General features: G+C 39.1%; 1 protein-coding gene and 3 non-coding genes across 4 annotated transcripts; all 4 read right to left on the bottom strand.

The window, feature by feature from the left end:
* Positions 1 to 253: 253 nt before the first annotated feature.
* Positions 254 to 19,105, bottom strand: KANSL2 (KAT8 regulatory NSL complex subunit 2). The gene is made up of 10 exons (XM_061204393.1): positions 19,033 to 19,105; positions 18,218 to 18,476; positions 17,241 to 17,419; positions 16,616 to 16,730; positions 12,198 to 12,365; positions 11,824 to 11,986; positions 10,607 to 10,703; positions 6,364 to 6,617; positions 1,547 to 1,666; positions 254 to 928 (listed from the first exon to the last, which is right to left on the bottom strand). The coding sequence occupies exons 2-10, from the start codon at positions 18,466 to 18,468 to the stop codon at positions 797 to 799; spliced, it is 1,479 nt and encodes a 492-aa protein (XP_061060376.1). The 5' UTR covers positions 18,469 to 18,476; positions 19,033 to 19,105; the 3' UTR covers positions 254 to 796.
* On the bottom strand, positions 1,149 to 1,285 carry LOC133101827 (small nucleolar RNA SNORA2/SNORA34 family). Its single transcript, XR_009702717.1, has one exon. It is a non-coding gene; the product is annotated as a small nucleolar RNA SNORA2/SNORA34 family (small nucleolar RNA).
* Positions 2,803 to 2,934, bottom strand: LOC133101828 (small nucleolar RNA SNORA2/SNORA34 family). Its single transcript, XR_009702718.1, has one exon. It is a non-coding gene; the product is annotated as a small nucleolar RNA SNORA2/SNORA34 family (small nucleolar RNA).
* LOC133101825 (small nucleolar RNA SNORA2/SNORA34 family) lies at positions 10,380 to 10,516 on the bottom strand. Its single transcript, XR_009702716.1, has one exon. It is a non-coding gene; the product is annotated as a small nucleolar RNA SNORA2/SNORA34 family (small nucleolar RNA).
* Positions 19,106 to 23,677: the final 4,572 nt, after the last annotated feature.

Below are 23,677 nucleotides of genomic sequence, written 5' to 3'. Positions count from 1 at the left end.
TTACTTCTTACAAGGCTTTTAACTTATCCTCCCAACCAAAACCAAAAGCAAATTAAGTTACTGAAAATGTATTTACTTCTTGGGACGGAAGTATATCTGTCCTGTTTTCCCTTTTCCGTCAGAGGCAGCTCCCTTAAAAACCCAAAATACACACACACACACACACACACACACACACTCACTCTCTCTCAAACACAAAACATGCATTCAAGTGATTGTTTTACATTTTCGTAACATTTTAACATTTAATAGAAACTATGTACGATAATTTTTTATTGTATCTTACATAAAATAGCCACTACAGAAATTTACATAGGTAGAAGCAAGATGGATGGTTAAGGAGGGCCCAGTCCTGTGGGGTATTTTCTCAGAGGCTATAGGTCAGAGTTCACTGAGGGGAGGGGCTTCAGATTACCCAATTAGGTGAGAAGTGAGGAAAGGCTACAACAGGCTGCTAGACAGAGATAACCAGCCATTGGGTCCATCAACATTCCAAGACTTGGGAAACAGCATTACAAAACTGTCTCTCCCCTTAGGCACAGTCCCAAAATACTCTCAATCTCAGCAGCTCTGACGGGAATCACCTGTCTCTCTTCCTTGCCTAGAGTGGGGAGACATCCACAATTTTTAGACACTGTTGGGCCCTTCCCCCAACATTTGGTTTGACTATAGCACTCAATAACCCAGAAGAAAAACAAGGTAGTCCAGGTTGTCCTTTAGTGAGAGACGGTCAGAAATACTTGTTTAAATGGGAAATACAAATCCTCCAAAGTCAACTGGTTCCCAAAACAAACTATCAACTGACAGAAGTGGGTTCTGGCTTTCCGTTTGCAGTAGCCACTCCACTCTGAGGCAGTGGTGCAGAGGCTTTCTCAGAATTTCGAGATCCCTGTGATCTGCACCCACCTCCAGCCATCTGCATCTGGCCCTGTTAAAAGAAAAGTCACTTTGGTTACAAACTCATTCACTGTGGTCTGAAGCATGAATCTGACTTATATAATGCCCATGTATAGTAGCAACAAGAACAAGACAGCAGATATAACTCTATGCAGTTGCTCTTCCCCATACTTAACTATCCCTGACCCTTGGAGTCAGAAGTCATTACTTGTAGCATTCCTGAGGCCCTCCCAATGGAAAGGAGAGCTGTGGGTTGTTTCTTCCAAATGAAATAGCCATTCTCTGCTGAGGTTCCAGAACAGCCGACAGATCACAGGAAGACAGTCCTCTGGGCCTCTGTTTGAAACCAACAGCTGTAGTATAACTGCAGGTCTTCAGTCAGGGCCATGAGTGTCCCACCCAAAGCTCAAAGAAAGAAGCCAAATCATGCGGCTTGTGCTTAACTCTATGATGAAAACAATTCCAGTGCTGAACTCTCCCTTAAAGCAACAATTTTCCTACATTCCTTGTCTCAACCTTTTCTAGTTAACTAAATAAATTTGTCCTGCTCTCCCAGATATGGGGACCAGGAGCTAGTAATCCCCAGGAGTACATGCTAGCCATAGCCAGCAGGGAACCCTCTGCCTGGCTGGAGTTGTTCTTCACTTGCCAAAATATCCACTGGGCCTTCAGCAATTTCTTTGACAGGATGATCTTCAAGGGTTAGTGAAGGATCAAAAAGCAAGGGTGAAGGAGGGCACTGCATACCGTCACCCACAACATCCAAGTCCTAGGAAAAGAAAGAGAAAAAAAGCCTATCAGCAATACCAAGGGAACCAATAAGCTAAAGTTGGCATTTTTCAGCAATCCTCGAAGAATTCTCCCTTACTTCCCTCACCCCTTGCCTACCTTTAAAACAAATAACGATTTCCCCAGAGTGTGCAACAAATGGGATAAGATTGAAAAGCACTGAGAATTTTTTCCTTGCTGCCAGATATAAAGCACAGACCACTATAGTAGCTTTAAAAAGCATATTTTTTTTAAACAGAAAAATTCAGAGGCGAAGGTAGAATAGGAGCTACCAGGGGCTGGAGATAGAGGGGAAGTGGGAGTTACAGTTTAATGAGTACAGTCTCTGCACTGACAGAAAAGTCCTGGAAATTGATAGTGGTGATGGTTGCACAATGTTTTGAATGTACTTAATGCCACTGAACTGTGCATTTTAAAATGGTAAATCTTACATTACAAATATCTTACCACAATAAGAAATATTTTTAAAAAGCATATACTGGGAACTCCCTGGTGGTCCAGTGGTTAGGACTCTGCGCTTTCACTGCCGTGGGCACAGGTTCAATCCCTGATTGGGAAACTAGGATCCACGTGACCAAAAAAAAAAGCATATACTTCTAACTGTAGTCAACATCTAAGTTCACCAGTGATGAATCTAATATGGGCAATCAGCATAGATGCAAATTAAAATGAAATACTGCCTTAATAGATTGGACAATATGAGACCACTTGATTAATATTCTAATGGCCACAAAGCAAGCCAGTGAGCAAAAGAGGAAAGGGGATGGGGGAAGAAAGAAGGAAGATGAAGAACTCAAAGTCCTTCCGAATGGCCAGGAAACATTTTAGTTCAGTCCCTATCCCCACAGAGAAAAGTCTCTGATTCTTAAACCTAACATATCCAATTGCTCTTTTAAACACCCACACACAGGGGGACTTCCCTGGTGGTCCAGTGGTTAAGACTCCGCGCTCCCAATGCAGGGGATCCGGGTTCAATCCCTGGTCAGGGAACTAGATCCCACGTGCCGCAACTAAGATCCCACACGCGGTGAGGAAGATCCCAAGTGCCACAACTAAGACCCGGCACAGCCAAATAAATAATAAAACACACACACACACAACATTGTATTCTACAGACTATGTTTCTTCCAACTGAACTGGCCATTCCCACAGAGGGGCTGAAGCCAACAGACCATAGGAAGACACTGCTCTTGGCTCCTGTGTGAAACCAATAGCTACAGCAAACTACTGGTCTTGATTCAGGGTCTAAAGCACTATAAAGGCTCAGACAATATGTCAAACTGACTTTCATCCCTCTGCTGTCTAAGCATCTATTGCTAAACTCTGCTTCCCAAGAGTGAAAACTACCCAAGGGTTTGTAACTCTCCTGTGTCCAAGCTACTTTATAGAGGCTCTATGTTTCCAGTAATTGAGCTTCTTGAGAAAAGCTAAGTTCTGTGCTTTTAAAATAAGTCTAAGAGTTTGAAATCCTTTCCCTTTCTTTGCTGTGCTGATCACCAAAAACAAGAATCACATCCTCAAGATAATTAACGTAAAGAAAAGAATACAATTAAAGGATGTGCTGGACTTAAAGCTGCTCAACTTAAGCAGAAACATAAGGAAAAGGATACAGTTGGCTACCTAACATCCATTTCAGATGTGTTAGAAACTTCTGTACTATCCACAGAAACCACCATGTTCTCACACTGTTAATTAAGATTGTGAACTGTTTTCTCCGATTCTTTTAGCATGCACAATTATTATGCACTTGATCCTTGAACAACGCCGTGGTTAGGGGCACCGATGCCCACAGTCAAAAATCCGTGTATAACTTCAGTCAGCCCTCTCTGTCCATGGTTCTATACCCTCAGAGTCAACCAACTGTGGATCATGTAGACTGTAGTAAGAATTTACTGGGAAAAAAAGCTGTGTATAAGTGGACCTGCACAGTTCAAGCCCGTGTTATTCAAGGGTCAACTGTATAAATAATTAACTTGAAATTTAAAAGAACCCATTTAAGCAGTGTGGCAAAAGGTTTCCAAGTCTCAAGATAACAGTGGTACAGAAATTTTTCAAAGAAAAACAGATACTGAAAAGGCTTTCCTCACATATTCAGTGTTGTCTTTTATAAGAATTAAAATTGGGAACAGGAACCTAAAATAAGAGAAGAAGAAAGGATCAGCAGAAATGCCTATCCTAAGAGGAATGTTTGAATCAGGACACAAAGACAGAATCTACATTTTGTTCGGATGTCAAAAACAGAGCTCAAAAAACAAACACAAAAAGAGAGCAAGCTCAAAGTAATAGGATTAAGGTATTAAATTCTTATTTGTCAAATATCCTCGGATCAAAGGACAGAAAACAGGCAAGTGTTAATAGCCAGAATGAAAGGCTGAACTTTTACCCATATAAATATCTGATACCTGGTCCTCCCACAAGTAAAGTTACCAGAAAGTATTAGTAAGTATAACAGAAATGATATCTAAGAAAGAACATAGGTAAGATTGCTGGGTGGAATTCATATAATTAAGAAATTATTTTTCCCCAGCGAAAGACTAAATATATCCAGAATTTATGGGAGGACAAAAACTCTTTTCTAAAACAGAATTGTTTCAACATTTTCTGGAGAATTTTTACCTCCAAAGATTAAGAATAAAAAGACTTTTTAACGACCAATGTGGTTCATCTAAAGTACATTAATACAAACATAACAGATGATCAAGTACGAATAGCTGATTATCATTTTTAAACCTCTAACAAAGGTCCATCTTAAAAACCCATGAGATTCTCAAAAATAAAGTTACTTCTCATACATTCTTTAAAAAATTCACACCATAAAATAAATATTAAAAGATCTGACAATATATTTTCAAATGTTTAAAAATTAAGATTCCTTAAATGTCACTTTTAGGCTATGATCACATCTTATAATCTCTAATATTTTGTGTTAATATTCTCCAAAGAGCAAACAGGAACATAATCTTCAAACATACTGGAACAGTCATATTTTCTTAGCTCTAGATTATCAAAAGTTTAACACTATTTAAAACTAACACAAAAACAGGTGAAAGGGGAAAAGCAAAAAGGTCAAAACAGCAATGGCGCTAGAAATTAACAATCAGATGAAATAAAAGTTAATAACCTAGTACATCTATATAAAACCCATGTGCTAGTTACTACATATGTACATTAATATTTGAAGGGAATTTGGCAATGTAGTGATTAGGTTATTTCTTAGACCCTATAAATCTGCTCGTTACTAAGTTTAAAAAAAAAAAAAGGAAAGATAGCACCTCTTTGGGTTTTCTTCACATGTAAAATGAAGGGAAATGGACAAAAATCTTTATCAATCTAGGGCTATCTATTCATTTACTCTCTTCAACATAATCTCATTGGAAAACTCTGGGAAGTACTGGAGTATATAATCTCTAAGGTTCTCATATTCTATGAATCTGTTTGAAAGAAACTTTTTAAAAAGCAATTATAATCAGGATTGTAACAAAAATTATGTTTGTTATAAATGAAGTGACCAAAATCAAGTTCACTAATCCTACAAACACTATACAACCAAAAAAGGAGGGGGGGTAGTTAATTGGCATCAGTTTACTTTTTTGGGGGGCCACTCTGCACAGCTTGTGGGATCTTAGTTCCCCGACCAGGGACTGAACCCAGGCCACAGCAGTGAAAGTGCCAGGTCCTAACCACTGGACCACCAGGGAATTCCCTGGAATCAGTTTACTCTTAGTGCCACTTTTTCAGATATTAGCCTGTCCTGATAGATCTTCTTTAGTGAGCAACACTCGAGGCCACCCAAATCCTGCTTCTACCCCTAGGCAAACAATCTTGCAACCTACACTGAATTTTCCATTTAGATTTGTCACTTTAAATATGTCACGGTTATATAGTGATACAAGACACCTTTATTATGAAATTCAGAAGAATTATCTTCAGAAGAAATAATGAAGACCTTTATCCAAAAGGCTAAAGATTAAGCAAAGTGCCAAAAAAGAGATGCAATGTCAACTGATCCCTAAAGTGAATGATATAGTAGGGTAGTGCTAACTAGGGAAACGAATGCAATCAGAGATGGGTTTATGGGCTGGGACCAATCAAGGAGCAGGCTGAAAAAGGTAGAGTAGTGTACACACTTAGAAGGCTATAAAAGTAAATATTTAGGGAGATCACTGTTGTTCTGGTCCATTCACAACAGAATCTGTAATAACATATCAAAAATGAAAAACAGTATGCAGAGCTAAGTTTAGAGTCATTTTTAGGGGGAGACACATTAATCTGAAAATGAGAACTCTTATAGGGCCAAAACACAAATTTACATTGTCGAGTAGATATCAGAATTCATTTGTATTATTAAGATTCAAGTGAATTACTACCTTGTGGATGGGCACCAAATTTTCCAGCTACACAAATCCAACCATAATCTTGACTTTCCAATTTCCCTTAGTTTACAATTTCCCTTATCATTCCCTCAGAAAAAAAAACTTCTGTAAATTTAAACTGTCTCTAAATGAATATGTTAACATACAAATACAACCATACACATATCATTTCAAAAAACTTATCAACGTTGTTTTCTTTTTTTTTTTTTTTTTTTTCTAAACCACAAAAGACTAACCTATTCTCACCATTAATAAATAAGGCCTTGCCTCAAGGGCCAACCAGAGCAGAGCTTCTCTAACTTACATCACTGAACTCCAGAGGTAAACTCTCAGTGGGCTGAAGCTCAGCAGCACTCAAGTACAGATCCATGGGGCCGGCTTCCAGATCGTCTGGCACAGACAGTACCTGCTCGGGCTTATACATCTGAGGAGGCAACTGGAAATGCAGTGGGCAGCAGGGATCCTCAGAGAGGCTTACAGGAACTGGTTTGTTGCAGGGTACCTCTTCAGACCCCTGGCAGCATTTGAAGAGAACCTGATTCGTGTCCTGACAAATATCTGTAGAAAAACGGTCAAGGGAAATAAAATGGATCTATCGGAGGCACAAAAAAGGAAGTGTCTGCCATGTAAAATTCAAGGTCTGGACAACACAAGATATTTGGTTACATTTGATACAGAACCAAATGCAGGTAGCAATTTTTAAAGTTACTTCTCAAATTGTCATTTACTAGCATAATTCTAGCTCTACCAGTAATGTAAAACTAGTCCCCAACCTCCATTTAAAATAAAGACACTAATCTTGTTCTCCCTATGAGGGTCAAACGCAAAACATTTCAAAACATAGTGCTAAGCAAACAGCAGTAACAATCCTAGAAATCTGTACCTGTTCAGAAGAAACATGTCATGGTAAATGCAAATAGCTTGCAGAGGCCCCTACCAACCCCTTCCAAGAGTCAAGAGATACAATGTTGTTTCTGCTGTTAAGCAGACAGGCAAAAACTTCCTCAAAACTTTTTGAACCTTGTTTCCAAAATGTTTACATGATAAATTTCTTTAAAGAAGCAGGGTGTTGGGGAAAATAGAAGCTCCAGTAATAGTAACTAGGTATCCTATCCTGACAGGAAATAAAATTAAATTTCCACACACACCCCCTTTTTCATTGGGGTGGTATCACTGGAGTCCTGTTATGATCCCAAAAAGAAAGGGAAGAATAGGGCTTCCCTGGTGGCGCAGTGGTTAAGAATCCGCCTGCCAATGCAGGGGACACGGGTGCGAGCCCTGGCCAGGGAAGATCCCACATGCCGCAGAGCAACTAAGCCCGTGCGCCACAACTACTGAGCCTGTGCTCTAGAGCTCACGTGCCACAACTACTGAGCCCGCGTGCCACAACTACTGAAGCCCGCGCGCCTAGAGCCCATGCTGCGCAACAAGAGGAGCCACCACACCGCAACGAAGAGTAGCCCCCGCTCGCCACAACCAGAGAAAGCCCGCGCGCAGCAACAAAGACCCAATGCAGCCAAAAAATAAAAATTTTAAAAATTTAAAAAAAGAAAGGGAAGAAGAAAACAACTGCTTATGGCACATGGGAAGAAGTACTCCAGGAACGTTCCAGGAGCCCTAACAACTTCTCTTAAGGGTAGAAGCAGAAAAGGGCTATATTTCCAAGTTGGCAAAGAAGTTCTGTGGGATGAATCAACATTGAAATCATGATTAGATAACAAAATTCTGATTCAAGTCACTCTACAAAATACATTTTACTCAAGTTTTATCATTTCCTGAAATCCTAACTACATGGTTATTTTCCCTAGATTAATAGACAACTATTATTTCAAATTTGGGCCTATTTTTTAAACCAGAAAGCAAAATTTTCTGTAAACTGACTGCACCCAGGATTATGGAAGTATGGGTAATTTTTATCCCCCAAATTTTAAGGTAATTTTTTGAAGTTAAAAAATCTAATGTACATTATAAATTTTAAACCAAATAAAACCTCTTGAAGAAAAGCCATTTTTTTCAATCCATTCTTAGAACTTGATAAACTCTAAAGCAGAGTTTCTTTCATAGCATCGCCACCACTGGCATTACGGCTATCTGTGCACTGTAGGATGTTTATTAGCAGCATTCCTGGCCTCTGGCCACTAGATGTCAGTAGCACCCCCATCAGAGTTAAGACAAACAAAAATGTCTCCACACATTGCCAAATGGGGTACAAAGTGGCCCCGGCTGAGAACCACTACTCTAAAGGAACAGTAAATAGCTCAAAGTAAACAAATAATTATTCAATGAAAATCAGCGCTCAAATGAACAAACATGAATCTGATGGGAACAATCAGATTTGCAATCTCTATGTGCTTAAGAAGCTCAATCTTATTTAAATTATTAAAATTTTAAATGTGAATCCATTAAATTGTTTCAACTGGAACCTTTTTCATATAATTCGAAGGATTTTCACAAGTCTCTTATTTATTTAATATCACAGTATCCTTGAAAAGCCCTCCCCCATCCTCCTCCACCCCCTTTCCTTTCAGATAGGGACAACAGACAAAGAAGGGAATGGTTGACCTACAACTAGAGTCTGGGTCCTTCACTTTCAGTCCAGTGGTGTCTCCATTAGACCAGAGTAAAGAGTTAACAGGTCACCAATGGCAGCCGCATCTTTCTCTGGGATAAGGACTTAAGGAAGGGTAAGTGACTTAGGCAACTACAGAGTGGAAAGGAAAAGAGCATAAAAGAGAAAAATAATACTTCCCTTCTCTTTTCAAATACATTTTATTTTCAACTTTGCTCTTTAAAATATTAATATTCTAATAAACTATCTTGAGTATAGTGCTGTAAGTCTAAAATACTCCTTAATATCCATAAACTGGGTTTTTTGCCTTATAAAGTAATTCAAGGTCACTGAAGAAAACCTGAAAAGTAAAAAGCAGAGGGAAAAAAGGCATTCATAACCCCACCATCCAAAAATAGTCACATTTCTGTTACATTCCCTCCTAGTATTAGTTCCATGTAGTTAAAACATACTCTACCGAATTCCATATTCTATTTTTGTCACTATCAAACATCTTCCTATGTCATTCATAAATTTTGTTAAATATAATGTTTAATTCCTGAACATATTCCATACTATGCTGTGTCACAATTTTCCTCTCTATTCCCCATCTCTGAAAATTTTAAGGCTCTCTCCAGTTGGAGGAATTCTGTGTAACAATATTGGTCTGTATCTGATTATCGTCTTAAAATAAATTCTCAGAGGTGACACTATCATATCAAAGAATATGAATATCATCAAACTGCTTTCTAAAAGCCTGTGCCACTTTACAGTCCCACTGGCAGTGTTTAGAAGGGCCCATTTCACCATTCCCTCACAAACTTTTGAAACTTACTCATTAAATCTCATACATAGATTAAGTGTCAAATTTATAGATTAGGGAATTCCCTGGCAGTGCAGTGGTTAGGACTCAGGGCTCACACTGCCAGGGCTCTTAGTTCCTGGTCCAGGAACTAAGATCCCACAAGCCGTGCAGCACAGCCAAAAAAAAAAAAAAAGTATGGATTAAAAAAACTTCCTTGTTTTATTTCTTATTTCACTTATTTATAGTAAAGGTAAATACTTTTCAACTATCAGCCACTTCTACTTTTAATCTGTCCACAGATAGCCTTTGCCCAATTATGTTTTGAGCATTTATCTTTAGTTTTTAATTACTCTGCACAAGAATTTTATATATTAAGGACAGTAATCCTTTACCAGACATTTGTTACAATAATTAATAAATTGGTAAAATATTTAATAAGCAGAATAGAGAAAAAATCAGTTTTCCTTTCAAAAGAGCAAGAATGTCTTCCTTCCCTTCCTATTAAAGAAAATACATTTTACTTTCCAAATATTTGTGTATCTTGCCAGGCAAATGAAATCCAGCAAGATTTATGCCTTTCATATAATGAAGATCACCACATTTAAATAGTGCATTTACTGTGAGAGTAACTTTCTCAATCAATGTCCACCATATAGATGCACTTTCACAATTCAATATGCAGCTCAAAAAATTTTACAGCCCAGTAGTAAATGTAAGTTTCCTATTTGAATGAAGTCTAAAATACACAAGTCAGGGCCCTGACCATACAAAAGGATAATATTCAAAGAAAGCTCACATTTCAGAATCATCCGACTGTTTTTGGATCCTCAGCAATTTTTTTGTAGTAATTGGATTTAACAGTATTATAATTCTAATGAATGAGTTAAATCAGGGATCTCTAAATTTTGGAATCCCAATATTAATCAACTACAAGTAAGTATTAGCCCATATCTATCACCAATGACTGAGATGTTTCTTTCTAATGAATTGACCATTACATTTCCAAAGTTCTGAAATGGCCAACAGACCATAGAAAGACACTTCTTTAGGCTCCTGCTTGAAACCAACAGCTTCAGCAAACTGCTGGCCTTGATTCAGGGCCAAAGGAAAACAAAGACCTTCAATTAACTAAACTATCACAGATCCCCACTAGCCTTCAGTCTAGCTAGCAAACTGAACAGAGCAAAAAGATACGGGTAAGGCAGTGTCTGGTCATTGGAAGAGACTGATTGGAACAACGAACATCATCCACAAAGGCCAAGCACCTCTGACTGGAACGAGTGGTATGGGCCTAAAATGGAGAAAACAGGTCAGTCAAAACAAATTATCTATGAAAACACTTACTTATATAAGAAAAGTGTATCCTTAAAGCCTAGAAACTTGAACATTTAACAAATTTATTCACCAATACTATGCAAAAGGAAAAAAAAAATTTAAACCTCATGTCCAAATAATGAGTCAACCACAATTCGAAATACAATTCCTCCATATTACAAAAGTGTGTGATACACAGCCTAATGGTTTTCAAACTATTTTGTCTTTTAGCAGAACCCTTTATAAATCGTAATCTTACGTCGAGCCTCAAAAAATAGAAAAGATAAAAATGGAATTACTCTTTCTTTTTTTTGTCTATTAATTTTATTTTTGGCTGCGTTTGGTCTTTGTTGCTGGCTTTCTCTAGTTGCATCGAGTGTGGGCTACTCTTTGTTGCAGTGCACGGGCTTCTCATTGCGGTGGCTCCTCTTGTTGCAGAGTACGGGCTCTAGGCTCGCGGTATTCAGTAGTTGTGGCGCACGGGCTCAGTAGTAGTGGCTCACGGGCTCTAGAGCGCAGGCTCAGTAGTTGAGGCACACAGGCTTAGTTGCTCCACAGCATGTGGTATCTTCCCGGACCAGGGCTCGAACCTGTGTCCCCTGCATCGGCAGGCGGATTCTCAAGCACTGTGCCACCAGGGAAGCCCAAAAATGGACTTACTCTTACTGACACAGAGACCAGGGGCTTGAGGAACAAATTTAAGAATGATCACTTAACTCTGCTTGTCAACCTCACTTCCTGACATTCACTGCTCCTATTATTCTACCTATCTTTCTGCCTTCTAAAACAAGAGTCCCAATCTATTAGGCATTCTGTGCCTGTTTCTGAAGAATTTCTGAACCAAATAACTTAGAAATCTATGGCAACCCTTCAATATGCAGATGAAAATAGAGTTCAGTTATCAGTGCAGGCACAGAATTGATCAGAATGGAACTAAAACCCATGTCTCTGCACTTCCAGGTAAGTGCTCTTTTCAATATACCCCACGTCCAGTAAGTTAGATTTCAGAACCAAGACTGTACAACAGTGTTTTGACAATTACCCTAACTCTGTAAATAAAACAAATGTAACACCTTAGAGGTATATACAAAAATTACCTGTTGGGCGGCACCATCTGTGGCCAGCATTCTGCGCTCCTTCAGCTGCCTATGTAGTAAGGCTTCCACTCCATAGCGCTGACGATACCGCCGAAGACATTTTAGACGCTTTAAGTTCTCTCGTTCTTTGGCAAGAAGTCCCTCTGGGCCAGTCAGGAGACTACTACCTAGAACATCACAACAGTCAAGATGTTATCTGCCAAGCAACCAATCAAGGATGCGTCCCCAAACTAACAAGAAGAAAACAGGGAAATCTGCCCATACAACAGTTTCAAAAGCAAATCCTTCTCCAGTCCAGGTAACAAGACAAAAGTCTAACTACTACCAAATTCACATGTTGAACCCACAACAGCTTATTGGAACTGGCATAAAACTTGCCTAGAGCTTCATGTTCCACTTTGCGATTGTGTAAGTAACGTCGCTTCTTCTCTTTGAGTAGATGCTGAAGTCGTTTAAACTGGTCAATGTACAAAGACTGCAAACGAATAAGCTTCTCACGCATAATCAGGGCCACTTCTTCTGCTGTGTAGACACCAGCATGCCTAAAATAAAAGAGACAATTCAAACAGGATAAGAAAGCACAACAATACAACCCAAGCTTAGAAGGAGAAAGAAGTAAAAGGTGAGACTTAGACTTGCTATTCAACAATCAGTCAGTGCTGAGACAATCACCTTATTAAACAGGAACGTTTTCACACAGCATTTTACCATTTAAGTTGTTACTCAAAAACAAAACAAAAAAGAAAATTCCCAAGAATGGATACTAATGTATGATATCACAATATGGGAAAGGGGAAATGTTTCATTATTTTCCCCAGTTATTTGCATTATGTTTAAATAGAGTAAAATATAGAATACTCAAAATTTTTATTAATCTACATTCTTGTTCCATTTAATAATTTAATACAGAAAAATCACTTACAGTCAGGACAGCTTAAAAGTGTTTAATTTAGTAGCATGTATCTCAATACATTTTAATTAAAGCACAAAAGATAACAAACAATTATGACTTCTAATTTAAAAATATACTCGTAGGGAAATACACTGGCGGTCCAGTGGTTAGGACTCCGTGCTCTCACTGCTGAGGGGGGGCCGGGTTCAACCCCTGGTCCGGGAACTAAGATCCCACAAGCCGCACGGCCAAAAATAAATAAATAAATTAAAATTAAATAGAAATAGAAATAAAAAATAAATAAAAATAAAAATACACTTTTATTTTGGAGTTTACACAGGCCCTCAAAACACTGGTCACCATGGCTAGTCAATGTCCTCAGCTCATTTTGACAATATTCTCAAAATATAGTACCCTGGAGTAACCCTTAATTGCCAAAGATCTAGATCCACATCAACTTTATTAAGCTTTGCCACCAACTATGAATTAACAGAACTTAAAAAAAAACTTATTCTAGTGATTAATGAGGTCACATAAGCAAATCAGTTAAATGTCAGTTTAATTAAAGACTGGTTCCTGCCTCTGATTTAACTCAAAGTTTAAGAGATTAACTGTAAATTTAAAAGATTTTTGGTTCCATTTGTCTTATGTGATCATTATATAAACAGAAAGAACAAGCTGGATATATACCCTGACTTGCTATTTTCATATTTTGACTAAGTAAAAATTATTTGTTATTTAAAAGGCAATACACACAAATTACATACTAATTTTAAATCCAAAAATATGTGCTCTTTAAAATTTAACTCTTAAATCACTGAAATACACAGAATAAAATTATTAACTTTAGGACTGAAAGCAAGTAATCTCTGCCAAAAACTTTTCCTAAATATAAATAGGAGACAAAACTACCTGTGTATAAGAGAAGTACAACTACAAAGTACTCTGAAATAAAAATAAGTGAAAAGAAATTAAGAACCAAAACATGAAAAAAAACCCCAGCAAATTACAGAAATAACAAAATCTAAGACTATCAGAAAATGTGAAAAGGTTTTAAAAATATCTAATGTCTAAAAAAGGTGACTAGGTTATTCACATTCAGGAAAATGGGGCATGTTTGCATTAATATGTCTGTACCCCCTAAAATATTGAGGCCTTAACCTAATACCAAGTTTGTTAAAATGAAATTAATTTCATTGTACCCTGTCAGAAGAGAATTTAACCAATGATCTGGGGACTATAATTTATAAATGGGAGGCCAGTACAATTAGAATTTACTACAAATCATTTGGGGCGGGGGTGGGAGAGGATGAGCACCCTAACTAATATGAATGCCTAGTTCATGTGACAAATGGATCATTTATTTAAAGATGGATGTCCCAGACATTCACAGCTAGTTATTAAAATCATGTACTAATTCTTCTTGCTCTGATATACACAAATATAAATCTAGGATTTACTATTAGAATTCAACTTCAAAAAAGAGAGTCACCTTATATTCCATTATTAAATAGTGTCTCTTCTTAAAGTGCATTCTCTCAAATTTCTTCATTTTGATAACAATGATGAAGACTCAATAACCTGAAATTACCTTTACCAAAACAAGTTCTGGATGCATGTAGAGGTCATATGATAAAACTTACTTTTTAAATAGGGAAAGATTTAACAATTACTCTTAAGCTAAAACTTCACCAGTGTTGGATGTTGCTAGAAACAAGCTTTTAAAGATTACTTTTTACAAAGCAATTAAGTAAATGATTATTTTGAGGGAAATCACATATATGTACCACAATGGGGAAAAAATATGCCAATAATAATTCTAGTTAGGATAAAATCTCTAATGACATCATCATAAACAATTCAAAAAGAACCCTTTCTGTAAACTGTTAATGATTCAAAAATGATGACAAAAACATTGGCACCGGGACTTCCCTGGTGGCACAGTGGTTAAGACTCCACCTGCCAATGCAGGGGACACGAGTTCGATCCCTGGTCTGGGAAGATCCCACATGCCGCGGAGCAACTAAGCCCATGCGCTACAATTACTGAGCCTGCGCTCTAGAGCCCGCCAGCCACAACTACTGAAACCCGTGTGCCTAGAGCCCGGGCTCCGCAACAGGAGAAGCCACCGCAATGAGAAGCCCGCACACTGCAACAAAAGTAGCCCCCACTTGACGCAACTAGGGAAAGCCCGCGTGCAGTAACAAAGACCCAACGCAGCCAAAAATAAATAAATAAATAAAAATTAGCACCAAAGATGAAAATTCTTAATTAAAAGAATTTCACTAAATACTTATATTAAATATAAGATAATATATAACCACATTAATGAATTAAATATTGTAAGCAAACAATTAACAACTCTATTTACATCTCTAAAAATGCATATACGTATAGTACTATTTACTCCCGCTGGTGAGGATCTCCAGGTATGGAGGACCAACTATGGGACTTGAGCATCCTTGCATTTTGGTACCCGAGTCAGATCCTGGAACCAATCCCCCTCAAATTATGAGGGACAACTGTATTTTAGTTGGTCAAAAATTTTTTTAAATAGTATCACTGGGAGAATTAAGGAAAGCCTTATATTTAGTTACCTAACAGTTGAGCACATCTGGGGCTTTATTTTCCCCTTTGAATGTTCCTTTTAAAGGAAACTAACATCAAGTATCTAGTTCTTTTAACATTTATACTTCTCATAAAATTAACTGGTATTTTGGTTTATATAGCAATCTCTTGTTAAGTCAGATTAGAATGAATGTGTCCCCTAGAGACGGATCCACTCTAGATTACTACTGACAAAATCGAGTTTCTGGACCTTCAAAACTGAGCGTTTACCACACCAAAAGACAGTCACTCTGTGACCCTACAGTGTGTACACCTCCTCAAAAAAGCAAGTTTGGCATTTCTAGAAGCACAATGGAGGAGGGAGAAAAGAAAACACATATATATTGCTTGGTATAAAGTTTCTACTGTAAAAGAATCCTGCTAGAAACAAACATTCCTTCTCAAACTACTTAGATGGACTCTCCAAACAAGTACTTCCTGAATAGCTTACTACATCAAGATTACTTAAATAGATGAAATTATTCTACTCAGCAAGTGTAATCGTAAATGAACTCTTAGAAACTTCAGAATCCAAGGAATGAAGAAAATGCTATTCTAAGAATTTGTCAAACACAGTCAAATCTAGAAATTCATTACCCCTCCCACTATTCAGAGTTCTTCCACCTGAACTGTCAGTGAGAAGCGTCATGAGACAGAAATCAGAAAGAAAACAAAAACTAAACCCAAACCATGAGACATAGAAACATGAGACTTCTGAATGCCAATATGTCTACAACTCCAAAGCGAACATGGGTTAAGTAAAGAGCAGAACCTTAGTAAAATATAATTAGGTTGATTACTCACTTCTGGGTTTCTAAATCAGTTTCTCTTTCTTAGGCATAAAACCAAAGGAAGCTCCTGAACACCTTTTAATTTTTCTTAGACAGAACTTTGCAAAAAAAAGTAGTTATTCAAATATAATCACTTTATTATTCCTGAGGTTTAAGCCAAGAACTAATTCACATCAATTTTCTCTTCTCTAACTGATCTCCACCCACCTCCCACTCCTATGTCCAAGAAATCTATTTTCTCCCCTACACTTTCTCATGTGTAGAATCTGATGTCCCAAAATTTTCCCAAATTACAAGACTTCTAAAAAAAGAATCAAATCCTACCCTGAAACAAGGTGGTGATGAACAATGACACTTTAATATGCAGAAGCTATTTATTACTGCTCACAAATAGCTATCTTCAACCCTCCTAGGTTATTAATCTACAAAACAGCATGCAGTACTACATTCCACATACTAACTACTAAAATATTTAAAAGCCCTATGTGGAGTTACAACTTACTTTAGGGGATCTTCTTGATCACTGTCTATGCTATCAGCTTCACTGTCAGGGTCACCTCTCCATGTCTGATCCACAGTAATGGGTTCCTGCTCCCCATCACTCCAGCTGTCTTCATCTGAGGCAAGGAAGGGAGAGCAGCCATTAAGACTTCCCACCTCTGTAACTCCACCACACAAAACTAGATTACTTAACACATCAACCCAAATCTTAAAATTAAAAAAGCTTAGTACAGAGGCACTGACAAACAAAAATGGCTTAAGAAAATACATCCCAAGTGTGAGTACTTATAACACAAATGAGTTAACCATGCCCTCAAAGGGACAGAAAGGCCAACTCAAAATTATTCTGTTTCCTGAAATTACCTTACCTAGCAAAGATGGTAAGTATAAAAACAGCATTGAAGGAAAGAGTCAAACTCAGGATAGTAAACCTAAGCACACACTACTTAAAACCAAAAAGAATGGTGAACAACATGGCAATCCTGAATTCTCACCAAATTGCCTACGAATTAACAATAATATTGTAATATCAAGTGCCACATACGTTCAAGGCACTGTGCTAAACCAAATTAAGTTCTTTGTTAACTTTTTTCCTCCTTTTTCACTCTGGGAGAGAAGATCCTTACCCAGAATTCGGCTGGCTTCACTGCGGCTACTTTCTGGAGTCTGAGAACCCAGCTCTGTCTTGGCATATGAGCTCAGCTGGCATAAGAGTGTTTCACCCACAGGCCCTGTATTGGTCTTCTTCATTTGAGCATGAAGTGCAAGGGCATTCCTACGGGCATGTTCAGCACAGAAGGACACCCTAAGGAGACAAAATATTAACATTTTATACTCTGGTTCTCTCTTAAAAGAGTTCAACTATTTTCACAGACACTGATCTTTAGGTCATTTTCAGGAAATTAAAATGACTATTATCTTCATTTATAAATTAAAAATGCCAGTAAAGCTAAATAATTTAACTGGCCCAAGGTCAACTCATCTGGTATTACTAATGGGAAATGCAGGTAGCATAACCTAGTAGTGCTCTATCCATCAAAGAAAACATTCCATCTCTAAAAATGCTGACATCATTTCACAACAAATCAAAGAGATCCACTTTCATCTTTCAAAATTGGTTCTGGAAGACAACATTTTACTTCAGTATCAATCCACTGTAGGTAATAAGATGTAGGACACAATTTTAAAACCAAATGATATATGCAGAATTATCTCGCCAAGTTATGTTTCTGCATGGACACTTTTGCTTAAATGATGAAAGCTATGAAGTTTTTCCCAGGAAAATACATATATATTAATACAATTTTGCATTATTACTTAAGGTTCAAGACAGCCAAAAGAGTCGTGGAACCTAGGGTTAATAATAATCCTTATTTTACAGATAAGGGAAAAGATCCAAAGAGATAACAAAGTGACCCAACTGGGAGTTGTCTCCTTCCAGTTTTCACCGTTTTTTAAAATTTTCGAAGGATATACCCATAACCTCAATTTTACAAGCACGTGACATAAAAAACTTGGCAGCTATTCCCAACCCACATCATGCCACATCCTCCTCTCACTTAAAAACTGAAAGTACAAACGACAGATATCTATACATATATACCCATCTTTCTTCTCAGGCTTTGGGGCAGCACTGGGACATCTTTTTCCATTCTTCGTAGATATATAACTACACTGCTTGAAAGGTGCATTCTTGTCTTCAAGTATATGCTTAATGCAAAACTCCTGCCCCTCCAGACGAGGTTGCGAGCATGGGCGATGAGTAAACGAACAAGATAGGGGCTCCTGAGACCTGGGCACTGGGGTGATCCTCCCCCGACTGGTCGGCAAGACGTGGATCCGAATCCTGTTCATACCAAAACCTGCAGGGTCACACAAAAGATCACAAAGCCCTTACCATTCCCGAAAATTCCTGCTCCACGATATCTGGGCAGACTGCGCGTGGCTGACAAGGCAAGCGGAAGTCACGCTCCTTAACTCCCCTCCGCCCAGGTCTCCCCAGGCGTTAGTGAATTGCCTCACCTCAACTTCCCAGTCCAAGCCCGCCCCCCACCCCGACCACCGCCAAGCTGAAAGCATCTCAAGGGCTCGCACGGCCGCGGCACGAGGGCGACGCGCCAGCGCCGGCCCCACGCGGCGCGGCAAACCCGCAGGGCCACCCGCCACCCCCGCCTCCGCGCACGCCGCCTTTGTCCCGGCCCGCCTCAGAGCTCACGGCTGGGCCCTGCCCATCCTCGGCGGCCCGTGCAAGCGCCATTTTGTCCTAAAGCTCCGGGCACCGGAGAATCTGGGTTCTGGGAGCCTAGAGGAGGAGACTGACCCTGACGCTGACTTGAGGCAGAGTAGCGGCTCGGAACGGACAGACGGAGCAAGCAGCAGCCTAACTGCAAAGGCGAAAAGCAAGCGCCGCCATCTTACCTTTGCATCCGCGCCGCGCGCCTTACCGTATGGCGGAGCCAGTCGCTTCTAACCATTTCTTTCCGGGCTCCCAACCGCTGATTGGCTACTGCGCCTACAACTCTGTGTCACCATTGGCTACCTATCGAGCCTGGGAGGGCGGGGCGCTGAGAAAAGGCGCGGCTGGGTGGCTAGAAGAGCTGTCTGTCAGTAACTCAGCTCCAGAGAGAGTGAGGCGGCGGGAGCGCCGGCTGTGGAAAGCGCTTGTTGAAAACGGATGACTTTCCGTCTCCCATCATAGCTGGTGTTCAGGCCGCATTTGGCCTCTCTGCCTGTGGTCCTAGGCCGCGGCTACCTCACCACCCCTACACAGTGGGTACAAAATCGACATATAGAGGCCAAAGGATCACTGTACATTTGACTCAATGTTTACAGGAAAAGGCTTTAGTTTTGTGAACGGTTCACCGATGGAAACATTTTTTGAGTTACTAAGTCTGGGAAATTACATATATAAACATTTAATTTTCAGAACAATCCTAAGAGGAAGAAGCTATAATCTCCATTTTACAGATAATGGAGGACCAGAATGAGCCCATATCTAGTAATTAGGGGAAGAAGGCAAATTTGAACCCCGCCCTCATTCTTTATCCCTTTTATTCCCTCTCATATAGTGAAGAGAATTGGATTGAGAATTAGGAAATATGAGTTCTAGTTGAGGCCTTGATTCTCTAAAATGCTCTACAATTCCATGCTAAATAATGCAGGTATATAGAAATGGCAGACACAATCCCAATTTTATCATCCTCTAAGGATTTTTAGTTAAAAGCATCTCTCCCTTCTTTCATCTCCACCACGCCTCTGGTAGACATGAGCCAACATTTTCGCCCCATAACCCTTCTGGATCTTTTTTGCATCCCATCCTTCCCAAGCTCTCACCTGCTGTCAGTTTCATTTAAGTAAGCTATTTCGCCATTACCAATGAGCAGGTGAGCGTGGTTCAGTGGTGAGCGTGGTTCAGTGGTGAGCGTAGAGAATCTACAAAGCTGGAGAACAGCAGTTTAGGCATAAGAAGTGATTAAAACCGAAATGGGTAAAGGAGAGCTTATACCTGCCGTTTCCCAGAGATTACGGCAGTCCTAGAAGGCCCTTTCATGAGATTCATTCATTTATTGAGCACCTAAATGCCAGGCACTGGGGATACAGGGAGAACAAGAACAATAAACCTGCTCTTTCGGAGTAAACATTCTAGAGTAGTTTGGGATTGTGGATGCAATACAGCCATTAAATAGCAGCTATGAGTTATATACATAAGCAAACACTCCAACCCTCAGAAGAGGTACAAAGACATTTGTTATAAACACTCTATAACTCAAAACTAGGAGAGGCAGTCACATTACAGAAAATATGGGAATTTTCAACCAAATGCAGTGGTATCAAAAAGGAATATTAAAACTACTACAGGGAACAATGTAAAGAGGCATTAGGGACTAGATAGAGATGCAACAAAGGCTTTAATTAGAGCGTCTACTGAAGGTCTTGGGGGGAAAAAAAATCTTTCCGCTAAGCCCAAAACAGACCAAAAAATGCTATTTAGAACCACTTCCGGACTTCCCTAGTGGCACAGTGGTTAAGAATCCGCCTGCCAACGCAGGGGACACGAGTTTGATCCCATATGCCGCGGAGCAACTAAGCCCAGGCACCACAACTACTGGGCCTGCGCTCTAGAGCCCGCCAGCCACAACTACTGAAGCCCACGCGCCTCGAGCCCGTGCTCCACAACAAGAGAAGCCACTGCAATGAGAAGCCCTCGCACTGCAACGAAGAGTAGCCCCCGCTCACTGCAACTAGAGAAAGCCTGCGCGCAGCAACGAAGGCCCAAAGCAGCCAAAAAAAAAAAAAAACCACTTCCTTCTAAGTGGGGGGAGAGATATTAAATGGTCAAGATATTGGCAAATTCTTTGTGCTTTTTAACAAAGTAGATGGCTGTTTTTAATCCAGTGAACACTTTGCTAGCTACTGAATAGGTTAAAGTAGACCTGAGGCTGTTCGTAAACAGCGGTTAGGAAAGATGAATTCTTAAAGGAAAGAGAATTTTTAATTCGGAGTTTTGGGGGCTAATCCCAGAGAAAAAGTGTGTTTGTGTGAGAGAGAGAGAGAAAGAAGAGATAAATAAATGCCAAAATCCTGCACTTTCTATAGTCATCCTCATCTTTTTTCCTTCCGGTTTCTTGGGCCAAACACTGGGAGTCATCCTCGACTTCTCTTCCAACCTTATAGCAGATCCTACTGGCTCCAACTTCAAGATATGTAACTTCATTACCTTCAGCGCTTCCAACCTGGTCCAAGCCACTCTCATCTGTTCCCTTAATTATTGTGAGAGTCTCCTTACCCTTGACTCTATGTAGTCCATTTTTCAACAAAGAAGCCAAATGAACATTTTTTTTTTGGCCATGCCTCGCTGCTTGCAATGGTGCAGGATCTTAGTTCCCCTACCTGGGATTGAACCCGGGCCCTGGCAGTGAAAGCGCCAAGTCCTGACCACTGGACTGCCAGGGAATTCCCTGCCAAATGATCATTTTAAAACCCAAGCTAGATCATGTTACTTCTCTACTCAACACTTGTCAATGGTGCTCCATTTCACTGTCTTTATAATGGCTTACAAGGCCCTACTGTATCTGGCCTTTTGCTGCTTCTCTAACCACATTATCCTACTACTTACTCTCTCCTCCTCACTCAATTCTATACTAGCTACACTGGCCTCCTTGCTCTTTCTCAAACATGCCAGTATCTTCTCACCTCAGAACCTTTGCACTTGTTTCCTGGAATGATCTTACCCACAAATATTCCTGTGGCTTGCTCTCTCACCTCTTTCAGGTCTTTGCTGAACTGTGATTTCGTAAGGCCCTCCTCCCTAGCCATCTTATTTCCAATTTCAACAATCCTACTTACCTACATGCACACACAAAATCCCTGTCCCTCCTTCCCTGCTTTACATTCTTACATTCAAAGTACTTATCATCTAGCATATTATGTTTTACTTGTCTCCCCTACAACTAGAATGTAAGTTCTATGAGGGCAAGATGCTTGCTTTGTTTACTGCCATATTATCATCTGTAAACAGTATATAGTACTTGGTAGATACTATTTTCTAATGAAGGGATAAATGAAAAGCAGGGAAGTGCCTGAAACTACTTTTCAGAAAAGATGAATCTAGTTTTCAATTTTAACTTGTTTTCATCACTGTGATTTTTTGGTTACCTGTTGGTTTTGAGTGTTACGTGAAATTAAGAAAAGGGGTTAAGATTCCACAATGCAAAAAAGGTAGCACAAGACATGTGACAATCCACAAATCAAATCAATTCAACAGAAGCAGGCCCCCCAAATCAATTCAGCAGAAGTAGGTGCCAGAGCTAGAGATTACAATAAATACAAGCCTCTAAGGGAATCCACAGAAGTCATAGAAAGGGCTTCAAACTTTCTACAGAAAGTTGAATGACAGAGATCAAGCCAATCTTATCGGCTCTCAAAAGTGTTAGAGAGACCAGGATGATTTAGGCACTGATCATAAGATGAAACCTAGCTCTATACCAGTTAGTTTAACAAACCTCTATAATTGGGGATCCAGCTGTTTGGAAGTTTATATTGATTTATACCTCATCTATTGCCAAGGATGACACAGTTGATATCTCTTTTAACAAAAGCAAATCACTATTTATGACTCTATAATAAATTTATAATATCATCCATTCTCACATCGTTCATTTACTACTTCTCTATTCTTCCATTCAAACCAGACCAAAATTCCTAAAACATCAGCAGCTTCCACAAAAGTTTCAGGAGAGGCACAGCAAACAAAAATCTTAAGTTGTCTTATTTCAGAAAATGGAAGGACGGAATGAACAGAACTCAAGACTCAAGTGATTTTTTTTCAGAAGTGTTGAACATTCTGTTAAATTTATCTTCTGTTCCTTTTAGAGTTTTTAAACTATAGCTACTCCTAACTTTTTTTTTTATAATTTGAGCATTATAGCATAAAAATTCTTTCCATTTAAATGGGTAATTTGCAAGATTTACCTTCTGTGTGTGGTTTTATTATGTCCCAAGAAAAGGGTGAGTATTCCCTATCAGCTTTTCCAGGCACCACCAAGAAGGCTATTAATTTTTTCTTCCAAAAGCACTGCTGTCTATACCAACATTTCAGTTTTCAAAGAACCAAATATACAATTATGAATCATTGATAGTGCTTGCTAGATAAGCAGTACATGTTGCTATCATCTGTTAGAGCTATGTATTTTTCTGTGTACCAGTTACCCTTCCAGGTATCCATGCGACAATACAGAATGAGGGGTTTTTCCCCTCTGCCACATCATACTTTATACTGTCAGGTTCACTGTAATGATCAAATCTTAGTTAGGTATTTCCAATGAACTCAATTCCCATAGGATCTTGTGCAGTAAGAAAGTGCATACTGTATTACCAAAACTAAAACAAAACTATTATCATATCAATCAAATGACAGTTAAAGACTAACTTGAAGACTCAGTACACATAAACAATAATCAGATGATTGTTTTATCATTAACATTTATTGATGGGATGGATAAATACAGATTGAGAAACATACTTGACAGCAAGATATCAAACTGATAGCCAGACTATAAAATGT

This window comes from Eubalaena glacialis, chromosome 11 (genome assembly GCF_028564815.1).
Source record: "Eubalaena glacialis isolate mEubGla1 chromosome 11, mEubGla1.1.hap2.+ XY, whole genome shotgun sequence".
Taxonomy (NCBI): domain Eukaryota; kingdom Metazoa; phylum Chordata; class Mammalia; order Artiodactyla; family Balaenidae; genus Eubalaena; species Eubalaena glacialis.
Note: the sequence above shows the minus strand (reverse complement) of the source record. Positions and strands in the feature narration are given on the sequence as shown.

Bases quoted from the DNA above. Each gene is read 5' to 3' on its own strand.
- KANSL2 (XM_061204393.1), bottom strand. From the start codon at position 18,468: ATGAACAGGATTCGGATCCACGTCTTGCCGACCAGTCGGGGGAGGATC. The intron at 10,704-11,823 runs GTAATTTTTGTA...TCTCCATTTTAG, and splicing joins CAGATGGTGCCGCCCAACAG to GCCCATACCACTCGTTCCAG. The intron at 6,618-10,606 runs GTATCTTTTTGC...GTTTTTCTACAG, and splicing joins GACCAGACACTGCCTTACCC to ATATTTGTCAGGACACGAAT.